This window comes from Trachypithecus francoisi, unplaced genomic scaffold (assembly GCF_009764315.1).
Source record: "Trachypithecus francoisi isolate TF-2019V2 unplaced genomic scaffold, Tfra_2.0 Lachesis_group0, whole genome shotgun sequence".
Classification (NCBI taxonomy): Eukaryota; Metazoa; Chordata; class Mammalia; order Primates; family Cercopithecidae; genus Trachypithecus; species Trachypithecus francoisi.
Window position 1 is genome coordinate 67724013 of NW_022681453.1, and position 21532 is coordinate 67745544.

At 34.1% G+C, this 21532-nt stretch overlaps 1 protein-coding gene across 4 annotated transcripts in view; it reads right to left on the minus strand.

The window, feature by feature from the left end:
• STXBP5L (syntaxin binding protein 5 like) overlaps nucleotides 1-21532 on the minus strand; it is a 475147-nt gene that overhangs the window by 120773 nt on the left and 332842 nt on the right. For 2 of the 4 annotated variants that reach the window (XM_033211087.1, XM_033211088.1), the window contains exons 19-20: nucleotides 6177-6328; nucleotides 3800-3871 (exon numbers count right to left, since the gene is read on the minus strand). In XM_033211087.1, coding sequence (XP_033066978.1) covers nucleotides 3800-3871; nucleotides 6177-6328 — 224 coding nt within the window. The remainder of the gene's footprint in view (nucleotides 1-3799; nucleotides 3872-6176; nucleotides 6329-21532) is intronic. The other 2 variants (XM_033211089.1, XM_033211090.1) reach the window with 1 other exon arrangement.

The window sequence follows — 21532 nt, forward strand, 5'->3', positions numbered from 1 at the left end:
CACAGCTAGAAATTGATGCCCAAGCAATGTAGACAATCCTCTACATTAAGTCTACTTTTCAAACTTCCCTTGATTCAAATGGCATAATATCAGTTTTTAAATAGCAAAATATTTGTGATTATCACAAGTAGAACTGTTACTAGGCAATGAGGCAGCAGCCTGAGTTTTAGCCCTAACTATTCCACAGATTGCTTATGATTCTGCAAGTTATTTAACCTCTCTGTGATGTGGGTTGGTTCATCTTTTATAATAATTATAATAACGAACATTTATAGAATCACTTTTATTAACATTAACCCAGAAAAGTTCTACAACTCTCTAAGGGAGATAAAAATTGCAATTTTTACTTTATATATTAGAAGAAAGAAACTCAGAGTGATTAAATGCCTTGTTTAAGATTATAAATGTATGAAGTAGCTAATAAATGGAAAAGCTAAACCAATGTAAATCTGATCAGATGTCTGCTGTTCTTTTCAAAGCGTTTTTCTGCTTCTAAAAATCATAATCTGCAAAATATGAAAGTTTTCTTTCAACTACAAAATTTTATTATTCTATGATGTGAAAGTTTTGCAGATTGGTAATTTAAAGATTTGGGGAGGTCAGCTGCTTGGAGCCTAACCTATGGAATAAGTTGACCAGTAAAAGAGTCATTGATATAATTTCATTGATAGTGTGCAAAAACTGAGGTGTTTTCTGATTATAAAATAAAGGATTTGGTTTCCAATGTTCCTGAAACTTTTAAAAAGACACTTAGAGATCCAAGATTATACAGTGAAAAGCCTATCGAGTAACTTCAGTGTCAGATAGGCATAAGTTTGGGTCCCACTTATTCTGTGTGACTTTGAGAGACTAATTTCATTTTTTTCAACTTCAATTTTCTCATGTGTAGAGAAATATACTAATATATACCAATCTGCCCCAAAGGGTTATAATCACTATTAGATAATATAATACTGAGTCAAATTGACTAGCAGAGTAGAACACATAATCAATGGAACTGGGTTCTATCACCCCAAATACGAACAATGCATATATGCTTTTCTGCAAGTTAGGAAACAATTCATGAAAAGGCTGAACAGTATCTACTATAATAAAGTGAGACTATAGAAATATAATCAGATTATATTATCCAATAGTTAAACTTCAAGTCAAATTTTCATAAAATGTATTTTGAAAAGCAATTGTAGGATATACCTTTGAGTGGTTAAAGAATCAATCCCTTTTCATAATATACAATAATGATCATTCAAAGAAGACTTTTAGGAAATCTGATTTTAAATCCTAGGGCTTGTCTGAGCCCCTGTGGAGCTCACTGGTAGAGATACAGAGGATTTCTTTAAGTCCTTCTACTTACTTGATTTTACTTCTGACTTAAAACGTTAGGTCTCTAGTTAGAAATTATGATTACTTTTGCAAAATTCTGGTGAACTCAGTACCTAGTTCTCTCATATGTCAGCTTTGAAAAGTTCCCTGGCAGTTCATGTGAGAGAAAAAATGCCTGCTGCCATGCTCTGTCTATCCTACTGACATCATCATTTACTTACAGATCTTATGACTTTTGCTAGATGTAGAGAATATAAAGAATTTTAGATATGGTCTTGAGATTCTTGTCATGCATTTGGAAAGGTAGAGCATAAGTATAAAAGTAAGGAGCCATACAAATGAATCCAGGCTAAATGTCAACTACATAGTTCAAGCAAGCCTGTACTGTGTACAAACCTGGACACTGGAAGCGTTTAAATAAAGGAATTGGCACAACGGGGCTCTGATGGTGGTAGGAAAGGCTTACTATAGAAAGTGAAATTTTAGTAGGGCATTTCCAGAGAGGGAATAATATGAGTAAATCATAATGGTAGTAAGATACAAAAATTTGGCTTAAGAGGAGAATAGTGGAAAATCCATTTGAAGATGTTGATAGAAACTATACTTTAGAGGATCCTGAATGAAGGGTTTTTAAAAAAAAATTCTGAAGGAAATATAAGGAATATACGAAAATATATTATTGAAATTTCTCAGAACTTTTTAAAACTTTACATCATGGCTGATACTATAGGATCCTGATGATCTAAGAGCCCATTTCTGCTCCTGATCTTCAGTCTCCAATTTAGCTTCTTACCATAAAATAATTACAAGTTTATTACAGAAAAATCAGAATATATTGTAAAGCTAAAAGAAGTCTATAAAATCCACAAAGTCATGTTCCAGAAACTTTTCTGTCTCTACACACACACACACACACACACACACACACACACAATATAGGAGATCCTACCTTCAGAAGGCTAAACTGGGATTCTGAAGTCTGAATATGTGTATTAAACCACACTGAGACTATTTACAGAAAGGTTTTGTCTGAAATCCTTTATGTGGTGCAGAGGATGGGTGTGAAAAAATGGCACAGAGCAGGAATCAGCAAATTTTTAATGTAAAGAATAGGATAGTAAACATTTCAGGCCTTGTGGCCATATAGTTTCTACTGCAGCTACTCAACTCTGCCATTGTAGTGTGAAAGCACTGAAGGACAATATATAAATGAATAATTGTGACTATGTCCCAATAAAACTTTATTACAGAAACTGAAATTTCATACAATTTTCAGATGTCAAGAAATATCATAGTTATCATAGTATCAAATAAGCTTCTGTTTTAGGAGCAGCAGAAGCCAACATAGACACCAATATTCTCACACACGGCAACAGGAACAGAGAGAGTGGGAAGGATTCCTAAAAGGGGGTGCTCTGCTAGAGTAGAAAACTAGAGAATATTTATGAGCAAAAATTACTCAACTTCTGGACACTCCCAAGAACATTTTGAGGATTTCACAGAGACCGACTTATGTAAGCTAAGGGCATAAACCAGTAAAGTTTTAGGTTATATTACTGATAAGATTCCATTAGTATCTATGAACTGGTGAGGTCTGAAGAAATTTAGGTTACAAACAACATATATGTGTGAGTGTGTGTATAAAATGTATATGTTACACAACTATAAGGCCATTTTTTTTTACATATTGTAAAGCAGCCTGCTTTTTAACAGAATATATTAACATATGATAAACTTTTTTTATGTCAATAAATATTTACCCATAACATCACTAGTGTCATCTGTACCTCCAGTCACACACACTCTCACTCTTCATCCTTTCTATACCATTTTTTGTAATTGGTTACTCTAGACAACTTCGGATCTGTGTTTGCTACCATGGTAAATGTTGATCTTACTTACTCATTTACTTTTTACCTTAATTATCCTACTTTATAATGTTTGGGTGCCTTAAATCACCATAGAAATACGTGTTTGTATATTTTAATAAAAATCATCAGAAATCAGGAATACTTCATTATCTACAAGAAATATAATTATTTAAAAGAAGCAAATGGTTAGTCCCTGGTTAGAATAGTACTATAAAATGGCCAAAGCATAAGGCTGCCAAAATAAGAAAGCATTGACTTATTACTTATACTGGTATCAGTAATAAGTTTTATTATTTACAGAGCATCATAGCTCTTCCTTCTCAAAATAAAAGACAGTGACTCTTGGAATAGCAGGACATGGTCTGCATGGTTTGAAATAAACACAAAAACAATGGGTATGATTGAATGGGTACAGGACAATAATGGATTGAAATATTTCTATAAAAATTTTTATGAAAATTATCAGGTTGCACACCATAACAAAACAAAAATTTGCATGCATGCTGAATGTGTTTTAAGAAACACATTACTGAGCACTGATGTATGGATTTAACTCAAGCATTATGACTTAAAAAGGCTATTTGCCTAACCTTTATATAACTTACTCTGATAGGAAGTACGGATCCGTTTCGTTAAATCAGGATAAAAGTTAGACAGGCCACGCATGCAAAAGTTGTCTTTGGAACATGCCAGAACACCAGCATCAGCAGCAGGCAGAAGAAAGAGAAAAAAAGTCTAAAGTGAAAGGAAGTGATATCATACCAGAATCTAGAACAGCCAAGATGAAGAAATTGCAGCAAGATTAGGTAATTAAATTAGAGAGGAGATATTAATAAAATAAATCAATTATAAAGTAAGAGGTGATAGATGAATGATGAGAATGTGGTAATAATTTTAATCTTTAAATATTTATTATAAAATATTTATAAATATTTATATCTTATTTAAATGTCTTATAAAAGTAGATGGCATATTTTCCTTTCATGTTTTTACAAAATACCATTATTTGGCTTGTAACTAATATGTATAAATTATTTCATTAACATAAAAATGATTGTCTTTAATCTTCCACAATTAGAAAGCTAAAGATTTCAGTCTTTAATATTTCATTGTTATAATATAAAGTGAGTTCTCATTGTGTTATCTTGTACACTAAACACAAACTGAGTTTATAACTTCACAGATTTTCCTGATTGTAAAGTCATCAGTGTTCTAAGCTCTAGTAGTAACTGTTAAGGTTCAAGCAGTTTAATTTAAATTAAATAACAATTGCATTATCTTTGTCAAAATATATACTTTTTTTGCGCCACTGTGTATATCCAGCAAGTGATTTAGATGTTGTCATAGGATTCACAGCTTTTCTGATTATATTGGTGCTTTTAGCATTGCAAACTGAACACCTGAAATATGGTTATTATGACTGAGGAACTAAATTTTTAATTATAAATAGCCTACTGCCCCCAACACCTTTCTACCCTAGAGTCCATCAACTTCAAACTTGTCTTTCCCAATCATGAGGAAACCTTATGTTATGTGAATGTACAATTGCTTTTTATTTTGTCTTCCTTTCAAAATCTGGTAGTGATAGAGGCAAAATCTCTAGAATTTGAAATTTCTAGCTCTCCCAAAATATTGCTAAAATTTGAGATTCCTCACTAAAAACCCTTGGTTTTTGAAAGAGAAATTTTGTGCCCCTCAAAAGGGTCTAAACTGGTAATTTGGAAATGATTGAGTTTTGCAAAAGAAAGGATAACAAGAAGAGTTTCAGTATAACAATTTTCATTAGTCCAAAAAGGAAATTCATTTATTATCACATTTGGATGTTAAATTTGACATGCCTGCTATTTGGAAAATAACACCTACCATCATATACTCTTTTTATTTTTTATTATAAAATATTTTCCTATGGTTATATTTAGTAATGCAATCAACATTCAATAGATTATTTTAAATAATATATGTAGAAATTTTATTTTACCTATTTAAATAATTTTAAAAGTTATTATCATTATTATTATTATTTTTAGAGATGGGGTCACACTGTGTTACCTAGACTGGTCTTGAATTCCTGGCCTCAAGAAATCCTCTCACCTCAGCCTCCCAAAGTACTGGAATTACAGGCATGAGCCACTATATCTGGCCCGAAGTAGAAGATTTTAAAGGATTGCCTAAAATAACACTTAATATTATAGAAGCATTTTCATCTCAACCTTTTGGCCTAATTTTTTTTTTTACCAACCGGACTGTCAATGGACAGAAAATATGCAAAACTTTGGCAGTGTTTACAAAGCCAACTATTTGGATATATACTAAAATTTCAGTAAAACTTTGGATAATTGGCATATCAAAGTTTGGCATTAAATCCTAATTAACCTTAAGTTTATTTTCTTTTACAGTTAAATACATCAATTTGTTGATCCTGCCAAAAAAAAAAAATGCCATCTGTCATAGTACTTTTTAAAAATTTTAATGAAAAATGTTTACTGAATCATGAAAATACCTCCAGGAAGGTCATCATCCAACAAGGGAAGGTGTCAGCGACACTATGGAATTAATTAAAAAAATTAAAAGTAGTGAATGACCTAAAATTATCTTTTTAAAGGGGCCAGATATTTTAGAAGTCAACCTGTTTAACACAACCATTGCAAGCAGTTTTTTCAACTAAAGAGCCCTAATTTTCATAGCATTTTTACATTTAATAGCTTCTTATTTTCTGTTATTTTTTAGGAATTAAACCTAAGAAACTTGAGATGCTTCCTAATTTCAACAGGAAATTAAAGTTTAAACTTACACACCCCTAACCCTGTCAAAGATTCTCACAATGCTTCTGCCCAATTTATTTTGCTTACGTGATTTTGTAAATTATGCTGATTTTATTTTGCCATGCATTAGAATAGTATCACAGAAGAAAGACAACAAATCTAAAAGTAAGAACACAGATGAACAAATCAAGTTCATAACTCATCTTGTTTTATCTCCTACCTGCAATGAACTGTTTGTTTTTTCGAGGAGACCGTGGTTGTCTCTGGTATAAGTCACTTGATCTATATAGGTCAATGGTCCCCATGCTTAACAGTACTGTCTTCTGTATAAAATCCACCACAGCCAACCCATTGCAGTTCCCAAATGCAACTCTAAGAGAGAGAGAAAAAAAAAACACAACTAGAATGTATCACAACAAGCATGATTATTTTTATCTTCAAATCGATCATAGGATTATTGAAAAGTAATGTCTTAGGGTTGGGGAAGTTGGGCAGTGATTTGTGTAAAGTCAAGAAGGATGCCTTGCCTTTCTGATGGGTAAACTGCCTTCATATAATAGGCGTACAATTTACTCCAAAAAAAGGATGATTGGCAATTATATTTTGTCAGCAGTTTTATCATGTAAGTTATGATTACCCAATCTGCTCTTTAACTAGACCTTGTGTTTTCACAGAAGAATCACACAAAACCAATTTTTGCTATGCAAGGGGGAGATAGGTCAAGACATGTCACTAGCTAAAGATGCTTACATATATAATTAGATGCCTTTTTCAAATAAAATTATAATTACTAGACTCCAAATTAATTATCTTTTGAAAGAGAGAAAAATAAAAATTAACTTCATATATCAAAGGCATTGACACTATGTTAGAAATGAGGAGATACAAAAAGTTAAATTTTCTTACTTTTGTGCTTTTTATTTTGTGCCCCTTTCAAAAGATAAAGACCATTTGATTAATTACTTAACTAAATCTCCTGAAAAATTTTAAAAAGACAGCTCTTCTAAGTAGGCATTTTGATTGTCTTAACCATTAGGCATACATTAACTCTCATTTTTCTCCATTTACAATATGCTCTCTAGCTGAACAATTCTGTCTGTACTTTTTGCTTTGCAAACTAAATAAACACTAGTTATATGAATGTTGTTTGCTTGTTTTATATACATTCCATGTTGTATTATTATTTAGATTGATTCATGTTTACAAACCATCTGCTTACTCTTAAAATGGTTCTTTTCACTACATCACACAAGTTAAAACAAAACAACAACACTTCTACCCATAGTAGATGTTTTACTAATTCACATAGAGCTCTACATCTTCCAGTAAGACAAACTTTGGAAAGTTAAAAAAAGTATTGTTATATTGGTCAGATCTGGATTTAATTCTCATCTCTATCACTTATAGGATATGTGACTGAGAAAAATTAATGAATCTTGCTTGGCCTTAGCTTCTTTATAATGATAATTACACTTCCACATTTATCTGGGTCACAGAGCTTTTATGAGTATCAAGTCAGAAAACTATTTTTAAAGTATGTTGAAATTTTTCCATGCAAAAGAATTGATCTTAATATTATAAGTAAATGCAATATTATACATGTTACCAGTTATAACAAGTTAGTATCTTTAAACTTTTTATGTTAAAATATAGCAAATTACTTCTGCTTACAGGCATGATAGAGTTTCTAAATGCAATAATGACTGAAAAAATGTAGGCAACTAGGATGCATGACATTCTATATACCATAAATAATTATTTTTGTATTGAAATTAAAAATAAAAATACTGAGAAGTTATAGCTTAGGGCTGGAGAAGTCAAGCAGTAGTTGTCAGAAAGTCGGTAAAGAGACTAGATTTAACCTCCTATTTTAAATTACTAGAAAATTGGACAAAAATATATTAAACAATAGTTTTCACATATTGGTCAACAGGCAACATAGAATAAGATGAGAAAAGGATAGCAACCAAGGTAATACATTTCACAAATATTCTGTGTTAGTGACTGAAGATAGTTTCCAGGCTTGGGTACAGGAAACTAGAACTCAAAGAGAGGTTGATGGTCTCATCTAGTTGAGGAGGTGGAGATGAGAGACTGAGGCTGCAAAAATAGCTAGAACTAATAAGGCAAAATAAACTGCACAGAGAGAGAATACCAGAGATTTGCAGACAGATATCCTTGAGACTTTGGCTGTGTACTAATCTGTGCATCCATGTGTAGAAGCTACTCAGGGCCTATAAAAGAGCCACCAAAAAGATAAGGCAGAACAATTCCCAGAGCTCACAAAAGGCTAAGAATATTTTATGTTACTACCAACGAAACTGCAGAGATCTCCTAATACATGGAACATCAGATCTAGGAGCGTCACTTCAGTAGTGAGACAAATTAGCTACAGATTTCAAGTTAACTTAATTTCGTTCCACGAAAAAATTGAACACTACTGAAAAAAGGCAAAAATACTACCAAAAACGTAAAATTCACAATATCCAGTATATAAAAAGTAGCAGGCATATAAAGAATTGGGAAAATATGATAACCAGAGTAAAAAATAACTCAATAGAAACATATCCAGAAATGAAAGAGATGATAAAACTAGCAGATGAAAAATATTGAACGTGCCTTTAAAAGAATATTACAGATAATCAAGAAGGTTGAGGAAAACATGAATGTGACCAAGGAAGGAATAGAAGACATAAAAAAGCCTCAGAGAGATAAATGTATATGAAATTTCAACATTATCCGCACACTAGACATTACACTAGAAAAGAATAGAGAATGCTATCCTCTGAATGTTTGTGTTTTCCCAAAATTAATATGTTTAAACTTAACCCCCAAGGTGATTGTATTAAGAGGTGGGAACTTTGGAAGGTGACTAAGTCATGAAAATGGAGCTCTCATGGATAAAATTAGGGCCCTTATGAAAGAGGCCCTAGAGAGCTGAATCACCACTTCCATTATGTGATGATGAATTTAGAAGGTACTATCTATAAGGAACAGGTTCTCACCAAACATTAGATCTACTGGTGCCTTAATATTAGACTTCTCAGCCTTCAGAACTGTGAGAAATAAATTTCTGTTGTTTATAAGCTACTCAATTTATAGTATTTTTGTTTACAACATCCCAGACTAAATGAACCTGAAGAAATAATAGAAATTAGCTAAAATGAAATGAGATTTTTATTTTTATTTATTTTTTATTTTATTTATTTATTTTTTTTTGTTGTTGTTGAGACGGAGTCTCACTCTGTCGCCCAGGCTGGAGTGCAGTGGCCAGATCTCAGCTCACTGCAAGCTCCGCCTCCCGGGTTCACGCCATTCTCCTGCCTCAGCCTCCTACAGGCGCCTGCAACCTCGCCCGGCTAGTTTTTTTTTTGTATTTTTAGTAGAGACGGGGTTTCGCCGTGTTAGCCAGGATGGTCTCGATCTCCTGACCTCGTGATCCGCCCGTCTCGGCCTCCCAAAGTGCTGGGATTACAGGCTTGAGCCACCGCGCCCGGCCTGAAATGAGATTTTTAAAACTTTAAAAAACAAAACTTCATAATTGGAGTTTCATAGAAGAAGAACAACAGAAAACATATTTGAAAAAATGATAGCCAATTTAGATAAATGATAGACAAAATTTGAAGACAGCAATAAGCCTGCAGATAATAGAAACTTAAAGATCCCAAGCAGAATAAGAATGAAGAAAAATAAAAAGGCATCATAATCATATTGCTGAAAACAACTAATAATGAAAAGAAAATGTTAAAAGCTGGCAGATAAAAAAGCATATTTCTTACATGTAAAAATTAAAATGATGAAATCATTTTAAAAAATTAAATGAAACTATACAAACCAAAAGATAATGGAGTGGCATCTTTACAGTAAGAAATAAAAATAATGTCAACCTAAAATTGTATACCCAGCAAATACATCTTTCAAGTGGTGGGAAAAGAATTTTTGCAAAAAAAACAAAAGCTGAAGGAATTTGTCACTCACATAAATGGATTACAAAAATAATAAGGGAAGTCTTAGAAAAAAAATGATTCCAGATGGAAATATGGATCTCCACTATATAATGAAGAGCAACAAAAATGTTAAATATGAAAAGTAATATTAAAGACTTTTCTCATTTCTTTAAAGGATAATTGACTAAAGCAAAATCGATAACAATGTATTGTGGGGTTTATAACACATGGAAGTAAATTTATGACAATAATGCAAAAAACAGGAGGATAAATAGAAGCATGCTGTTGTAAAGTTATTAAAAATATGAAAAGTGGTATCATTCCATTTATTTAACTACTTATTTAATAATTCAAAGATACATATTATAAGCCTGAGAGCAAACAAACAAAAAAAATAACTAGAAGCATACCTAATAAATCAATAATGAAGATAAAATAGAATCATTAAAAGATATGCAATCTTTCCCTGAGAAGAAGGCAGAGAAAAAGAAGTGAAAAAAAAAGGGTGGGGGGCAGAGGGACAAATAGAAAAACAAATTGGAAAATGTTTGGCTTAAACCCAGTCATGTAGATAAGCATATTAATGTAAATGATTGAAATACTCTAATTATGGGCAGAGATTGCCTGAGTGGATAAAAAGCAAGACCCAACTATATGGTGCCTACAACAAATCCACTTTAAATATAAACCAAAAGGATGGAAAACATTTACAATGAAAACACTAACTTAAAAAATGCTGAAACGACTATACTAATATAGACAAAGTATATTTCAGAACAAGGAAATTTTGAGAGACATATAGGGAGAATGATTAAGGAATCAGTTTATTAAGAAGATACAGCAATCCTAAATGTGGATTCATCTTATAATAAAGCTTTGAAATTCATGAAGGAAAACCAATAGAACTGAAAGGGAAAATAGACAAATCCACAATTAAGGTGGAGTATACAAACATTCCTCTTTTAATAACTGACAGAATAATCAGAGAAAACAAATCAGTAAGGATACAGAAGTTGTGAGCGACACTATGAACCTCCTTCACAGAACTAAAATTTATGGAACTCTTGAATCAACATTCATAGTGGCATTGCAATTATGAAATACATAGGAATAAATTTAACAGCAAATGTGGAAAATCTGTACATTAAAAATTATAACTATTGTTGAGAGAAATTAAAGAAGACTTAAATAAATTGAAAGATGTACCTTGCTTAATGGTTAGTAAAGTCAACAAATTGATCTACAAATTCACAGCAATTTCAGACAAAATCCCAGCAGACTTCTTTTTTACTTAAGAAACTTAAAACATGATTGTAAAAAATATAGAAAAATATAATAGACCTATAACAGCCCAAATTGTTCTAAAAAATAAGGAAGTTTGAGGATACAGACTATATAATCTTAAGACTTAATTAAAAGTATTGGAATCAAGACAGGTTGATATTGGTGACCTAGATATCTAGACAGACCTAGATATTGGTGGAACAGATGAGTACCTGGGAATAAACTCACACATACATGATCAAATAATAATTGACAAAAGTGCTAAGAAACATATATAGTCTTCAACAAATGATGATGAAGCAATTGTGTGTTCATAAGTAAATAACTGACTGCTCTCTTACCTTGGGTTATAAGTCAAGGCTTTTACCTACTTTCACTGGGGCTTCAGACTACTGCTCTGCATCCTGCTCCTACTGTGACCTGACAGGCCTCTGATGCACCCTGTTTTCACTGGGCCCATGTTACTGCTATGTTCCATGCTATTACTATGTCTCATCACTCCTGGGACCAAGTCATTATGGCATGCCCCAAAAATGACACAGGTTCTTACTCTATGGGCAATCTGTGTATGCCCAGGCCTCAGAGATTGGTGTCAATGCCAAAGAAAAAAATGCACCTGTGCCCCAGGCACCACCTCAGTTACATGTGCCTCTGACCACAGAGCCCTGGCTTCATGGCTGCTCTGACCACCTGCACCCAGAACCAGCACTGCTGACAATGCACCAGTGCCCAGGATCCCAACACCACCACAGCTGCATGTGTGCCAGCACATCAGACTTGGTGCCAAGAGAAATCACTTTGGCTAGAACTTCCCTATGTGAGATAAAAGTTGAATAGGAGAAACTCAGTAGCTTTCAATACAGAGGACCTTAACAGCCTTAACCACTATAGTTACTACAGACATCTGCAGCTTTGGCTTCTGCCATGGATACCTGCAATATTTACCAACACTGACTTCAACTGATTAAACTGCACTGAGATCATATCACTGTGTCTTTCTTAAAACAGGAGATGTTGCACCCCATCCAGCTGGTGCCCTTGTAGCCATTCACAGCTGAAAGTATTTCCCCACTGTACCTACTTCAAAAAGACCAGATCAGGTGACTTGCTGCCTCAAATATACAAACATCAAAGCAAGTTCACTTAAAACACAAAAAAGTAGGGAATGATAACACTGGCAAAGGAACACGATAGCTATCCAGGAACTGACCTCAACAAAATGGAGATCTTTAGTTATCTGAAAAATGATTCAAAATAATTATTTTTGAAATTCAAAACAATTATTTTTAATTCTTTCAAGGAATTTCAAGCTCAGCAAGACACAAAAGTAAAGAGACAACTCAAGAAACAAAGGAAAACAATACATGAATAAAATTTAAAGTTCAACAAAAAGATATAAATAACAAAAAAGAATCAAATAGAAACTCTGAAGCTAAAAAAAAAAGAATGAAAGAAAAAAATGCAATAGAGAGCTCTAATAGCCAACTTGATCATGCAGAAGAAAGAATTTGAAAACTTGAAGACAGATCTTTTGAAATTATACTATCAGAGTAGAAAAAATAGATAAGAATAGAAAAGAGGAAAGAAACCCTATAGAACACTGAAAATAACAAAAAAACAGAAAAGAAACCCCATGGAACACTATCAAGAGAACTAATAGTCACATTATGGGAGATTCAGAGGAACAGAGAGAAAGGGACAGACAGTGCATTTAAAGAAATAATGGTTGAAAACTTTGATAACCTTGAAAGAAATACACATATTCAGATTTATGAAGTTCAAAGGTTCCCAAACAGATTCAATCCAAAAGACAGCTTCACACAGACACATTATAATCAAACTGCCAAACATAAAAAGAAATGAAAGCAGTAAGAGAATAGTAACTTGTTACATACAAGGGAATATTCATAGTGCTAACAGAAGACTTCTCAGCAGAAACCATACAGCACCAGAGAATGGGATGATTTATTCAAAGTGCAAAAAGAAAAAAAAAACCTGCCAGCCAACAATACTGTATCTAGCAAAATTGTTCTTCAGAAATGAAGGAGAGATACTTTCACAAACAAAAGCAATGATGAAGTTCATCACTACTACACTTGTCTTACAAGAAATGCTAAGGGGATCTAATTATGCTAAAATGGAAGGGTGTTAATTAATAACATGAAATCATATAAAAACATAAAATATACTTGTAAATGTAAATTTATAGTTAAATTCACAATATTGTAGTACTGAAATGATGGTGTATAAAACAACTTTAAGTACATTATAAAGGTTAAAAGACAAAAGTATTACAAATAACTATAGGTATAATATTTTGTTATTTTGTTAATAAACTCACAATATAAAATATATATAAATATAGAATGTGTGCTGGAGGAGAGGGACAGGCAAAACGGTAGAGAGTTTGAATGAAATTGAAGTTGAGTTGTTGTCATTTCTAAATAGACTGTTATTAAGTATAAGATGTTCCACATAAGCCTCACGGTAGCTGCAAAACAGAAACATAGTAGATATATGTGAGATAAAGAGAAAAGAATCAAAGCATATCACTACAGAAAATTAACAAAGCACAAAGGAACACAGCAAGAGAGAAAGAAAGGACAAAGAATCCATTAAAAATAACCAGAAAATAAAAATGGCATGGTAAATGTGTACCTACTAATCATTACTTTAAATGTAAATGGTTTAAATTCTCCAAACAAAAGGAAGAGTGGTTGAACGGATTAAAAATTAAGATCCAACTATATGCTGCCTACAAGAGACTAACTATAGCCTTACACATAGGCTGAAAGTGAAGGGATGAAAATGAATTTCTATAAAAATCGAAGCTGAAATAGAGCAGAGGTAGCTTAATTATATCAGAAAAGAATAGACTTTAAGTTAAAAACTGTCATAAGAGACAAAGAGGATCATTACATAATGATAAAGAAGTCAATCCATCAAGTAGATATAACAACTATGAATACATATATGTCCAATATGAGAACACCTAAATATATAAAGCAAATATTAACAGAACTGAAGGAAGATACAAACAGCAATTCAATAAAAGTAGGGCATTTCAACACTCTCACTTTCAACAATAGATACACTATCTAGACAAAAAAATCAATAAAGAAAATTGGACCTGAACTATATGTTAGTGCAGATGGATCTAACGGACACATACAGAACATTCCATTCAACAGCAGAAGAATACACATTCTTCTCCAGCACATGTGAGACATTCTTCAGAACAGATAACGTTAGACCAAGTCTTAGCTGACTGAAATCATATCAAGTACCCTTCCTGATCACAATAGTATAAAACTAGAAATCAATAACAGGAAGAAAATTTTAAAATGCACAAATATCTCCTGCTCCACCATAGTAAGATGTGCTTGCTTCCCCTTCACCTTCCACCATGATTGTAAGTTTCCTGAGGCCTCCCAGCTATGCTTCTGGCACAGCCTGCAGAACTGTGAGTAAATTAAACCTCTTTTCTTTATAAATTACCCAATCTCAGATATTTCCTTATAGTACTGTGAGAATGGACTTATACAGTTTTAATTGATGCAGTAAAAGGATTTGACTGAATTCACAAGCCATTCATGATAAAAAGATTTCTCAGAAGAATCCAAAGGCAAGAAATATAAAAGAATAAATTGATAAGCTACTTCAAAATTATAACCTCTATACATCCTTCAAAATTGTATCTCATATATATCAAAAAGTGTTCAATGTTTATGTTTTTTCCTAGCTCTGTATACTGATAGGGGCTAGAAGCAATGACAACAGTAGAAATGAGCATCTATTGTGCACAGATACTGTTTTCTAAATAACATTCTCCAATAAAAGAAGACTAAGATAGCTGATTCCAGGGGTAGACTGAAGAATATACAAGATACAAATGGAACATCACATTGTACTGGAAAATAACAAATTGCTGAAAAATGATGGGAACATATCAAAAGGACATAGAAGCCATTTTGATGGGGCTCCATATGGTCAAATCTGGAAGAATTAGAGCATCACAGGCACAAATGATAGTAACAGATCTTAACTCAGTGAATAAAATGCAAATCCATGATTTCATACTTATATAGTAAACAAGTAAATGAATGTTTATCTAGGATAGGGAGTCATGCTCTTTTAATAGTACAATCTAACTTAGAAATATAGAAGGGATAACAGAGAATAACCAATGGATGCTAAAAGTAATGGGTGAAAGTTTGATGAGTAAGAAGTTTACAAACTTTCAAGTATCTCCCCATAAACTATTATCTATGAAGGGAAACAGCAACTTTATAGTGGAGAAACCTGGTAGATACCACCTTAACAAGAAATCAAAATTAGTACCACTAAAATTAGGACAATCCATGATCATGTACCTTCTGATAAGATAAACTTAGAAGACATTACCTTGTTTCTGTGGTATTCCTGCCAAAATGCTTAATTCACTCTCATCATGAGAAAATATCAGACAAACTCAGCTGAGGTACAGTTAACAATATAATTGGCTGTACTCTAAAAATATGAAGGTTAAAAACTAAATGCTGGGCCAGGCACAGTAGTTTATGCCTATAATCTCAGCACTCTGGGAGGCCTAGGTGGGTGGATCACATGAGGTCAGGAGTTCAAGGCCAGCCTGGTCAACGTGGCAAAACACCATCTCTACTAAAAATACAAAAATTAGCTGGGTGTGGTGGTGCATCCCGGTAATCCTAGCTACTCAGGAGGCTGAGGCAGGAGAATTGCTTGAACCCAGTAGGCAAAATCTGCAGTTAGCTGAGATCGTGCCACTGTACTCCAGCCTGGGCAACAGAGCAAGACTCCATCTAAAAAAAATGCGGAAGAACTGCCCCCAATTAAAGGAGATTAAGAAAAAATGAAAACTAAAAGCAATGCAAGATCCTGGATTTGAATCTCTTCTGGGAATAGACAATATAAATGACATTACTGGGACATATCTAGACACTTAATATGGTATGTGAAGTAGAAAATAGTCCTGAATCAATGTTGAATTTCTTTATTATAATAAATACAGTATGCTTATGATGTAAAAAAAGTTCTTCTTAGGAAACATACACTGAAAGAGTAAGATTAATTTTCAGTTCTTAAATTTGTTATATTATTTTTCCAAGTTCAGAGCAAAACCCTTAGTCACTCATATTTTATCAAAAGTCCAATATCACAACATATCCAAAGGGGAACAAGACTGGATTTCAGGGGTTCTTACAAGAATTCTATTCCAGCAAAAAATTCTTAAACTGAAATGTGAGATATGCAATTTACCTCTAAAACATAGACTCAAATGGCAAGTAATACAACTTAAGCTCTAAGGATCTCACAGGCTAATATAAACAAACTGGCTCAATTAATCCTAAATAATAATGTACAACAGGTCACACTGCAATTGGTAGACCATTCTCCATCAGCCCTTCACTGTACTGCACAGTCCTTTTAGTGAAGACATTTACAGTTAAGTATGTTTGTATAAAGAGACATCCCAGTATAGTAAAGCTTAGGGGCATCTCCCTACTTTGAGACATTTCAGGGTAGTAGAGATAAAAAAAAAAACCTCTCCTCTTCCCCAGAGAATATTTGCTTATGTTCCAGAGTAAAGATAAATGGGCAGTTCACCAGCAGACCTATGTAAGATGTGAGTTTTTAAAACTTGGAGTTCCTCTTTTATTATGCACCCAGGTGCACATGCAAGTACCATCTGCCATTTACCATGTTCCCCTGTGGGCTCAGGGAACTGATGCAAGATCTTGCACTAAGCTGCTGTGTTTGCTATCACTAATAAACTGTCTGTGTTCTGACCAAGAGGACTATTTTCTGTCTATATATATATATATATAATATTGTCACAGACAAATTTACTATTTTCCAAGAGGGAAACAACTTAGACCCTTCACAGTTTCTGACTTAATATTTGCCCCTTGATATGTTCTTCAAAAGAGTAAACAATTAATAGTGAATGGAATAGTAAGGTTACTGAGTTAACTAAAGCTGACGACATTAATCCTTGAAAATTATTTTCCTGGTTAGAGTTAGGCCAACCAGGATTTTGAACATTAAGTGGTTTCCAAATATTTCTTATAATAATCATGATTGTCTTATGCTTTTTCCTCCCTTAATGTCTAACGTCCAGATACTTAAATGCTGCTACATAGGCATTGCTATACAACTAATACTGTGTTCTATAAAGAGACGGAGGCCCTCATGGTCAGTCAGTTTGGGGGCTGAGTTTGACCAAAAGGGTGAAATTGAGAAATTATAACGAGAAGAATGATAAAGACCTGGCGTAATTCAGACGGACATACTACTAAATGATAATGACATAAATAATACAGAAAATGTCTTCCATATATGTGTGACAAACTGAACAGCTAAAGCCTTTTGGAAAACCTAGAAATAAATAAGTTTAGTTGACGATTCATGGAGCTGCCCAAAAGCAAATACCCTGACTGGTCTTTTGGCTGGTTGCTAACTCATGGGCATCTCACAATGAAAAAAAATAGAAAATTCATTGTTTAGAAAGTGGCCGTGGTTTTTCTCTCTCTGCTTTTCCCTTTTTATTATATATAAATGCTTTGTTTGCATTCATTAGATGAAATCAATCGATTATTGGTTTAATGTGTATTCAAGTAAATAATATCGTAATCATTAATATATATCTTTCAGTTATTCTTTTTTTTAATTATACTTTAAGTTCTGGGATACATGTACAGAACGTGCAGGTTTGTTAAATAGGTATACATGTGCCACGGGGGTTTGCTGCACCCATCAACCCATTATCTACATTAGGTACTTCTCCTAATGCTATCTCTCCTCTAGCACCCCACCCCCGACAGGCCCAGTGTGTGATGTTCCCCTCCCTGTGTCCATGTGTTCTCATTGTTCAACTCCCGCTTATGAGTGGGAACATGTGGTGTTTGGTTTTCTGTTCCTGTGTTAGTTTGCTGAGAATGGTTTCCAGCTTCATCCATGTCCCTGCAAAGGACATGAACTCATACCTTTTCATGGCTGCATAGTATTCCATGTGTATATGTGCCATATTTTCTTTATCCAGTCTAACATTGGTGGGCATTTCGGTTGGTTCCAAGTCTTTGCTATTGTGAACAGTGCTGCAATAAACATATGTGTGCGTGTGTCTTTATAGTAGAACGATTTATAATCCTTTGGGTATATATCTAGTAATGGGATTACTGGGTCAAATAATATTTCTGGTTTCAGATCCTTGAGGAATCACCACACTGTCTTACACAATGGTTGAACTAATTTATACTGCCACCAACAGTATAAAAGCATTCCTATTTCTCCACATCCTCTCCAGCATCTATTGTTTCCTGACTTTTTAATAATCACAATTTGTGATTCTAAAATCACAAAGATAATATCTCATTGTGATTTTAATTTGCACTTCTTTAATGACCAGTGATGACGAGCTTTTTTTCATACATTTGTTGGCTGCATAAATGTCTTCTTTTGAGAAGTGTCTGTTCATATCCTTTGCCTACTTTTTTGATGATAGTTTTCTTTTGCTGTGCAGAAGCTTCAGTTTAATTAGATCCCATTTGTCAATTTTGGCTTTTTGTTACCATTGCTTTTGGTGTTTTAGTCATGAAGTCTTTGCCCATGCCTATGTCCTGAATGGTATTGCCTAGGTTTTCTTCCAGGGTTTTTATAGTTTCAGGTCTTATGTTTAAGTCTTTAATCCATCTTGCTTTAATTTTTGTATAAGGTCTAAGGAAGGGGTCCAATTTCAGTTTTCTGCATATGGCTAGGTAGATTTCCCAACACCATTTATTAAATAGGGAATCCTTTCACCATTGCTTGTTTTTGTCAGGTTTGTCAAATATCAGATGGTTGTAGATGTGTGGTGTCATTTCTGAGGACTCGGTTCTGTTCCATTGGTTGATATATCTGTTTTAGTACCAGTATCATGCTGTTTTGGTTAATGTAGCCTTGTAGTATAGTTTGAAGTCAGGTAGCATGATGCCTTCAGCTTTGTTCTTTTTGCTTAGAATTGTCTTAACTATACAGGCTCTCTTTTGGTTCCATATGAAATTTAAAGTAGTTTTTTCTAATTCTGTGAAGAAAGTCAATGTTAGCTTGACGGGGATAGCATTGAATCTATGAGCATGGAATGTTTTTCCATTTGTTTGTGTCCTCTCTTATTTCCTTGAGCAGTGATTTGTAGTTCTCCTTGAAGAGGTCCTTCACATCCCTTGTAAGTGGTACTCCTAGGTATTTTATTCTCTTTGCAGCAACTGAACGAGAGTTCACTCTGTTTGTCTGTTATTGTTGCATAGGAATGCTAGTGATTTTTTCACATTGATTTTGTATCCTGCCACTTTGTTGAAGTTGCTTATCAGCTTAAGGAGATTTGGGGCTGAGACGATGACATTTTCCAAATATACAATCATGTAATCTGCAAATAGAGACAATTTGACTTCCTCCCTTCTTATTTGAATACCTTTATTTCTTTCTCTTGCCTGATAGCCCTGGACAGGACTTCCAGTATTATGTTGAACAGGAGTGGTGAGAGACTGCATCCTTATTTTGTGCCAGTTTTCAAAGGGAATGCTTCCAGCTTTTGCCTATTGAGTATAACATTGGCTGTGAGTTTGTCATGAATAGCTCTTATTATTTTGAGATACGTTCCATCACTACCTAGTTTATTGAGAGTGTTTTAGCATGAGAGGGTGTTGAATTTTATCAAAGGTCTTTTCTACATCTATTGAGATAATCATGCGGTTGTTGTCATTGGTTCTGTTTATGTGATGGATTACGCTTATTGATTTGTGTATGTTGAAGCAACCTTGCATTACAGATATGAAGCTGACTTGATTGTGGTGGATAAGCTTTTTGATGTGCTGCTGGATTTGGTTTGCCAGTATTTTACTGAGGATTTTTGCATCAATGTTCATCAGGGATGTTGGCCTGAAATTTTCTTTTTTTGTTGTGTCTTGCCAGGTTTTGGTATCAGGGTGATGCTGGCCACATACAATGAGTTAGGGAGGAGTCTCTCTTTTTCTTTTTCTGTTGTTTGGAATAGTTTCAGAAGAAATGGTACCAGCTCCTCTTTGTACCTCTGGTAGAATTTGGCTGTGAATCCGTCTGCTCCTGGACATATTTTGGTTGGTAGGCTATTAATTACTGTCTCAATTTTAGAACTTGTTATTGGTCTGTTCAGGGATTCGACTTTTTCCTGGTTTAGTCTTGCAAGGGTATATGAGTCCAAGAATTTATCCATTTCTTCTAGACTTTCTAGTTTATTTGCATAGAGGTATTTATAGTATTCTCTGATAGTAGTTTGTATTTCAGTGGGATTAGTGGTGATATCCCCTTTATCTTTTTTTTTTTTTTTTTTTTTTTTTTTGAGGCGGAGTCTCGCTCTGTCGCCAGGACTGGAGTGCAGTGGCTGGATCTCAGCTCACTGCAAGCTCCGCCTCCCGGGTTTACGCCATTCTCCTGCCTCAGCCTCCTGAATAGCTGGGACTACAGGTGCCCGCCACCTCGCCCGGCTAGTTTTTTTTTTTTTTTTGTATTTTTAGTAGAGACGAGGTTTCACCGTGTTAGCCAGGATGGTCTCGATCTCCTGACCTCGTGATCCGCCCGTCTCGGCCTCCCAAAGTGCTGGGATTACAGGCTTGAGCCACCGAGCCCGGCCCCCTTTATCATTTTTTATCATGTCTGTTTGATTCTTCTCTCTTTTCTTCTTTATTAGTCTGGCTAGTGGTCTATTTTGTTAATCTTTTCAAAAACCAGCTCCTGGATTCATTGATTATTCGAAGCGTTTTTCATGTCTCTATCTCCTTCAGTGTTGCTCTGATTTTAGTTATTTCTTTTCTTCTGCTAGATTTTGAATATTTTTGCTCTTGCTTCTCTAGTTCATTTTATTGTGATGTTAGGGTGTCAATTTTAGATCTTTCCCGCTTTCTCCTGTAGGCGTTTAGTGCTGTAAATGTCCCTCTAAACACTGCTTTAGCTGTGTCCCAGAGATTTTGGTACATTGTGTCTTTGTTCTCATTGGTTTCAAATAACTTATTTATTTCTGCGTTAATTACATTACCCAGTAGTCATGGAGGAAAAGGTTGTGCAGTTTCCATGCAGTTGTGTGGTGTTGAATGAGTTTCTCAATCCTGAGTTCTAATTTGATTGCACTGTGGTCTGAGAGACTGTTTATTATGATTTCCGTTCTTTTGCATTTGCTGAGGAGTGTTTTATTTCCAGTTATGTGGTCAATTTTAGAATAAGTGCATTGTGGTGCTGAGAAGAATGTATATTCTGTTGCTGTGGGGTGGAGAGTCCTGTAGATGTCTGTTAGGTCCACTTGTTCCAGAGCTGAGTT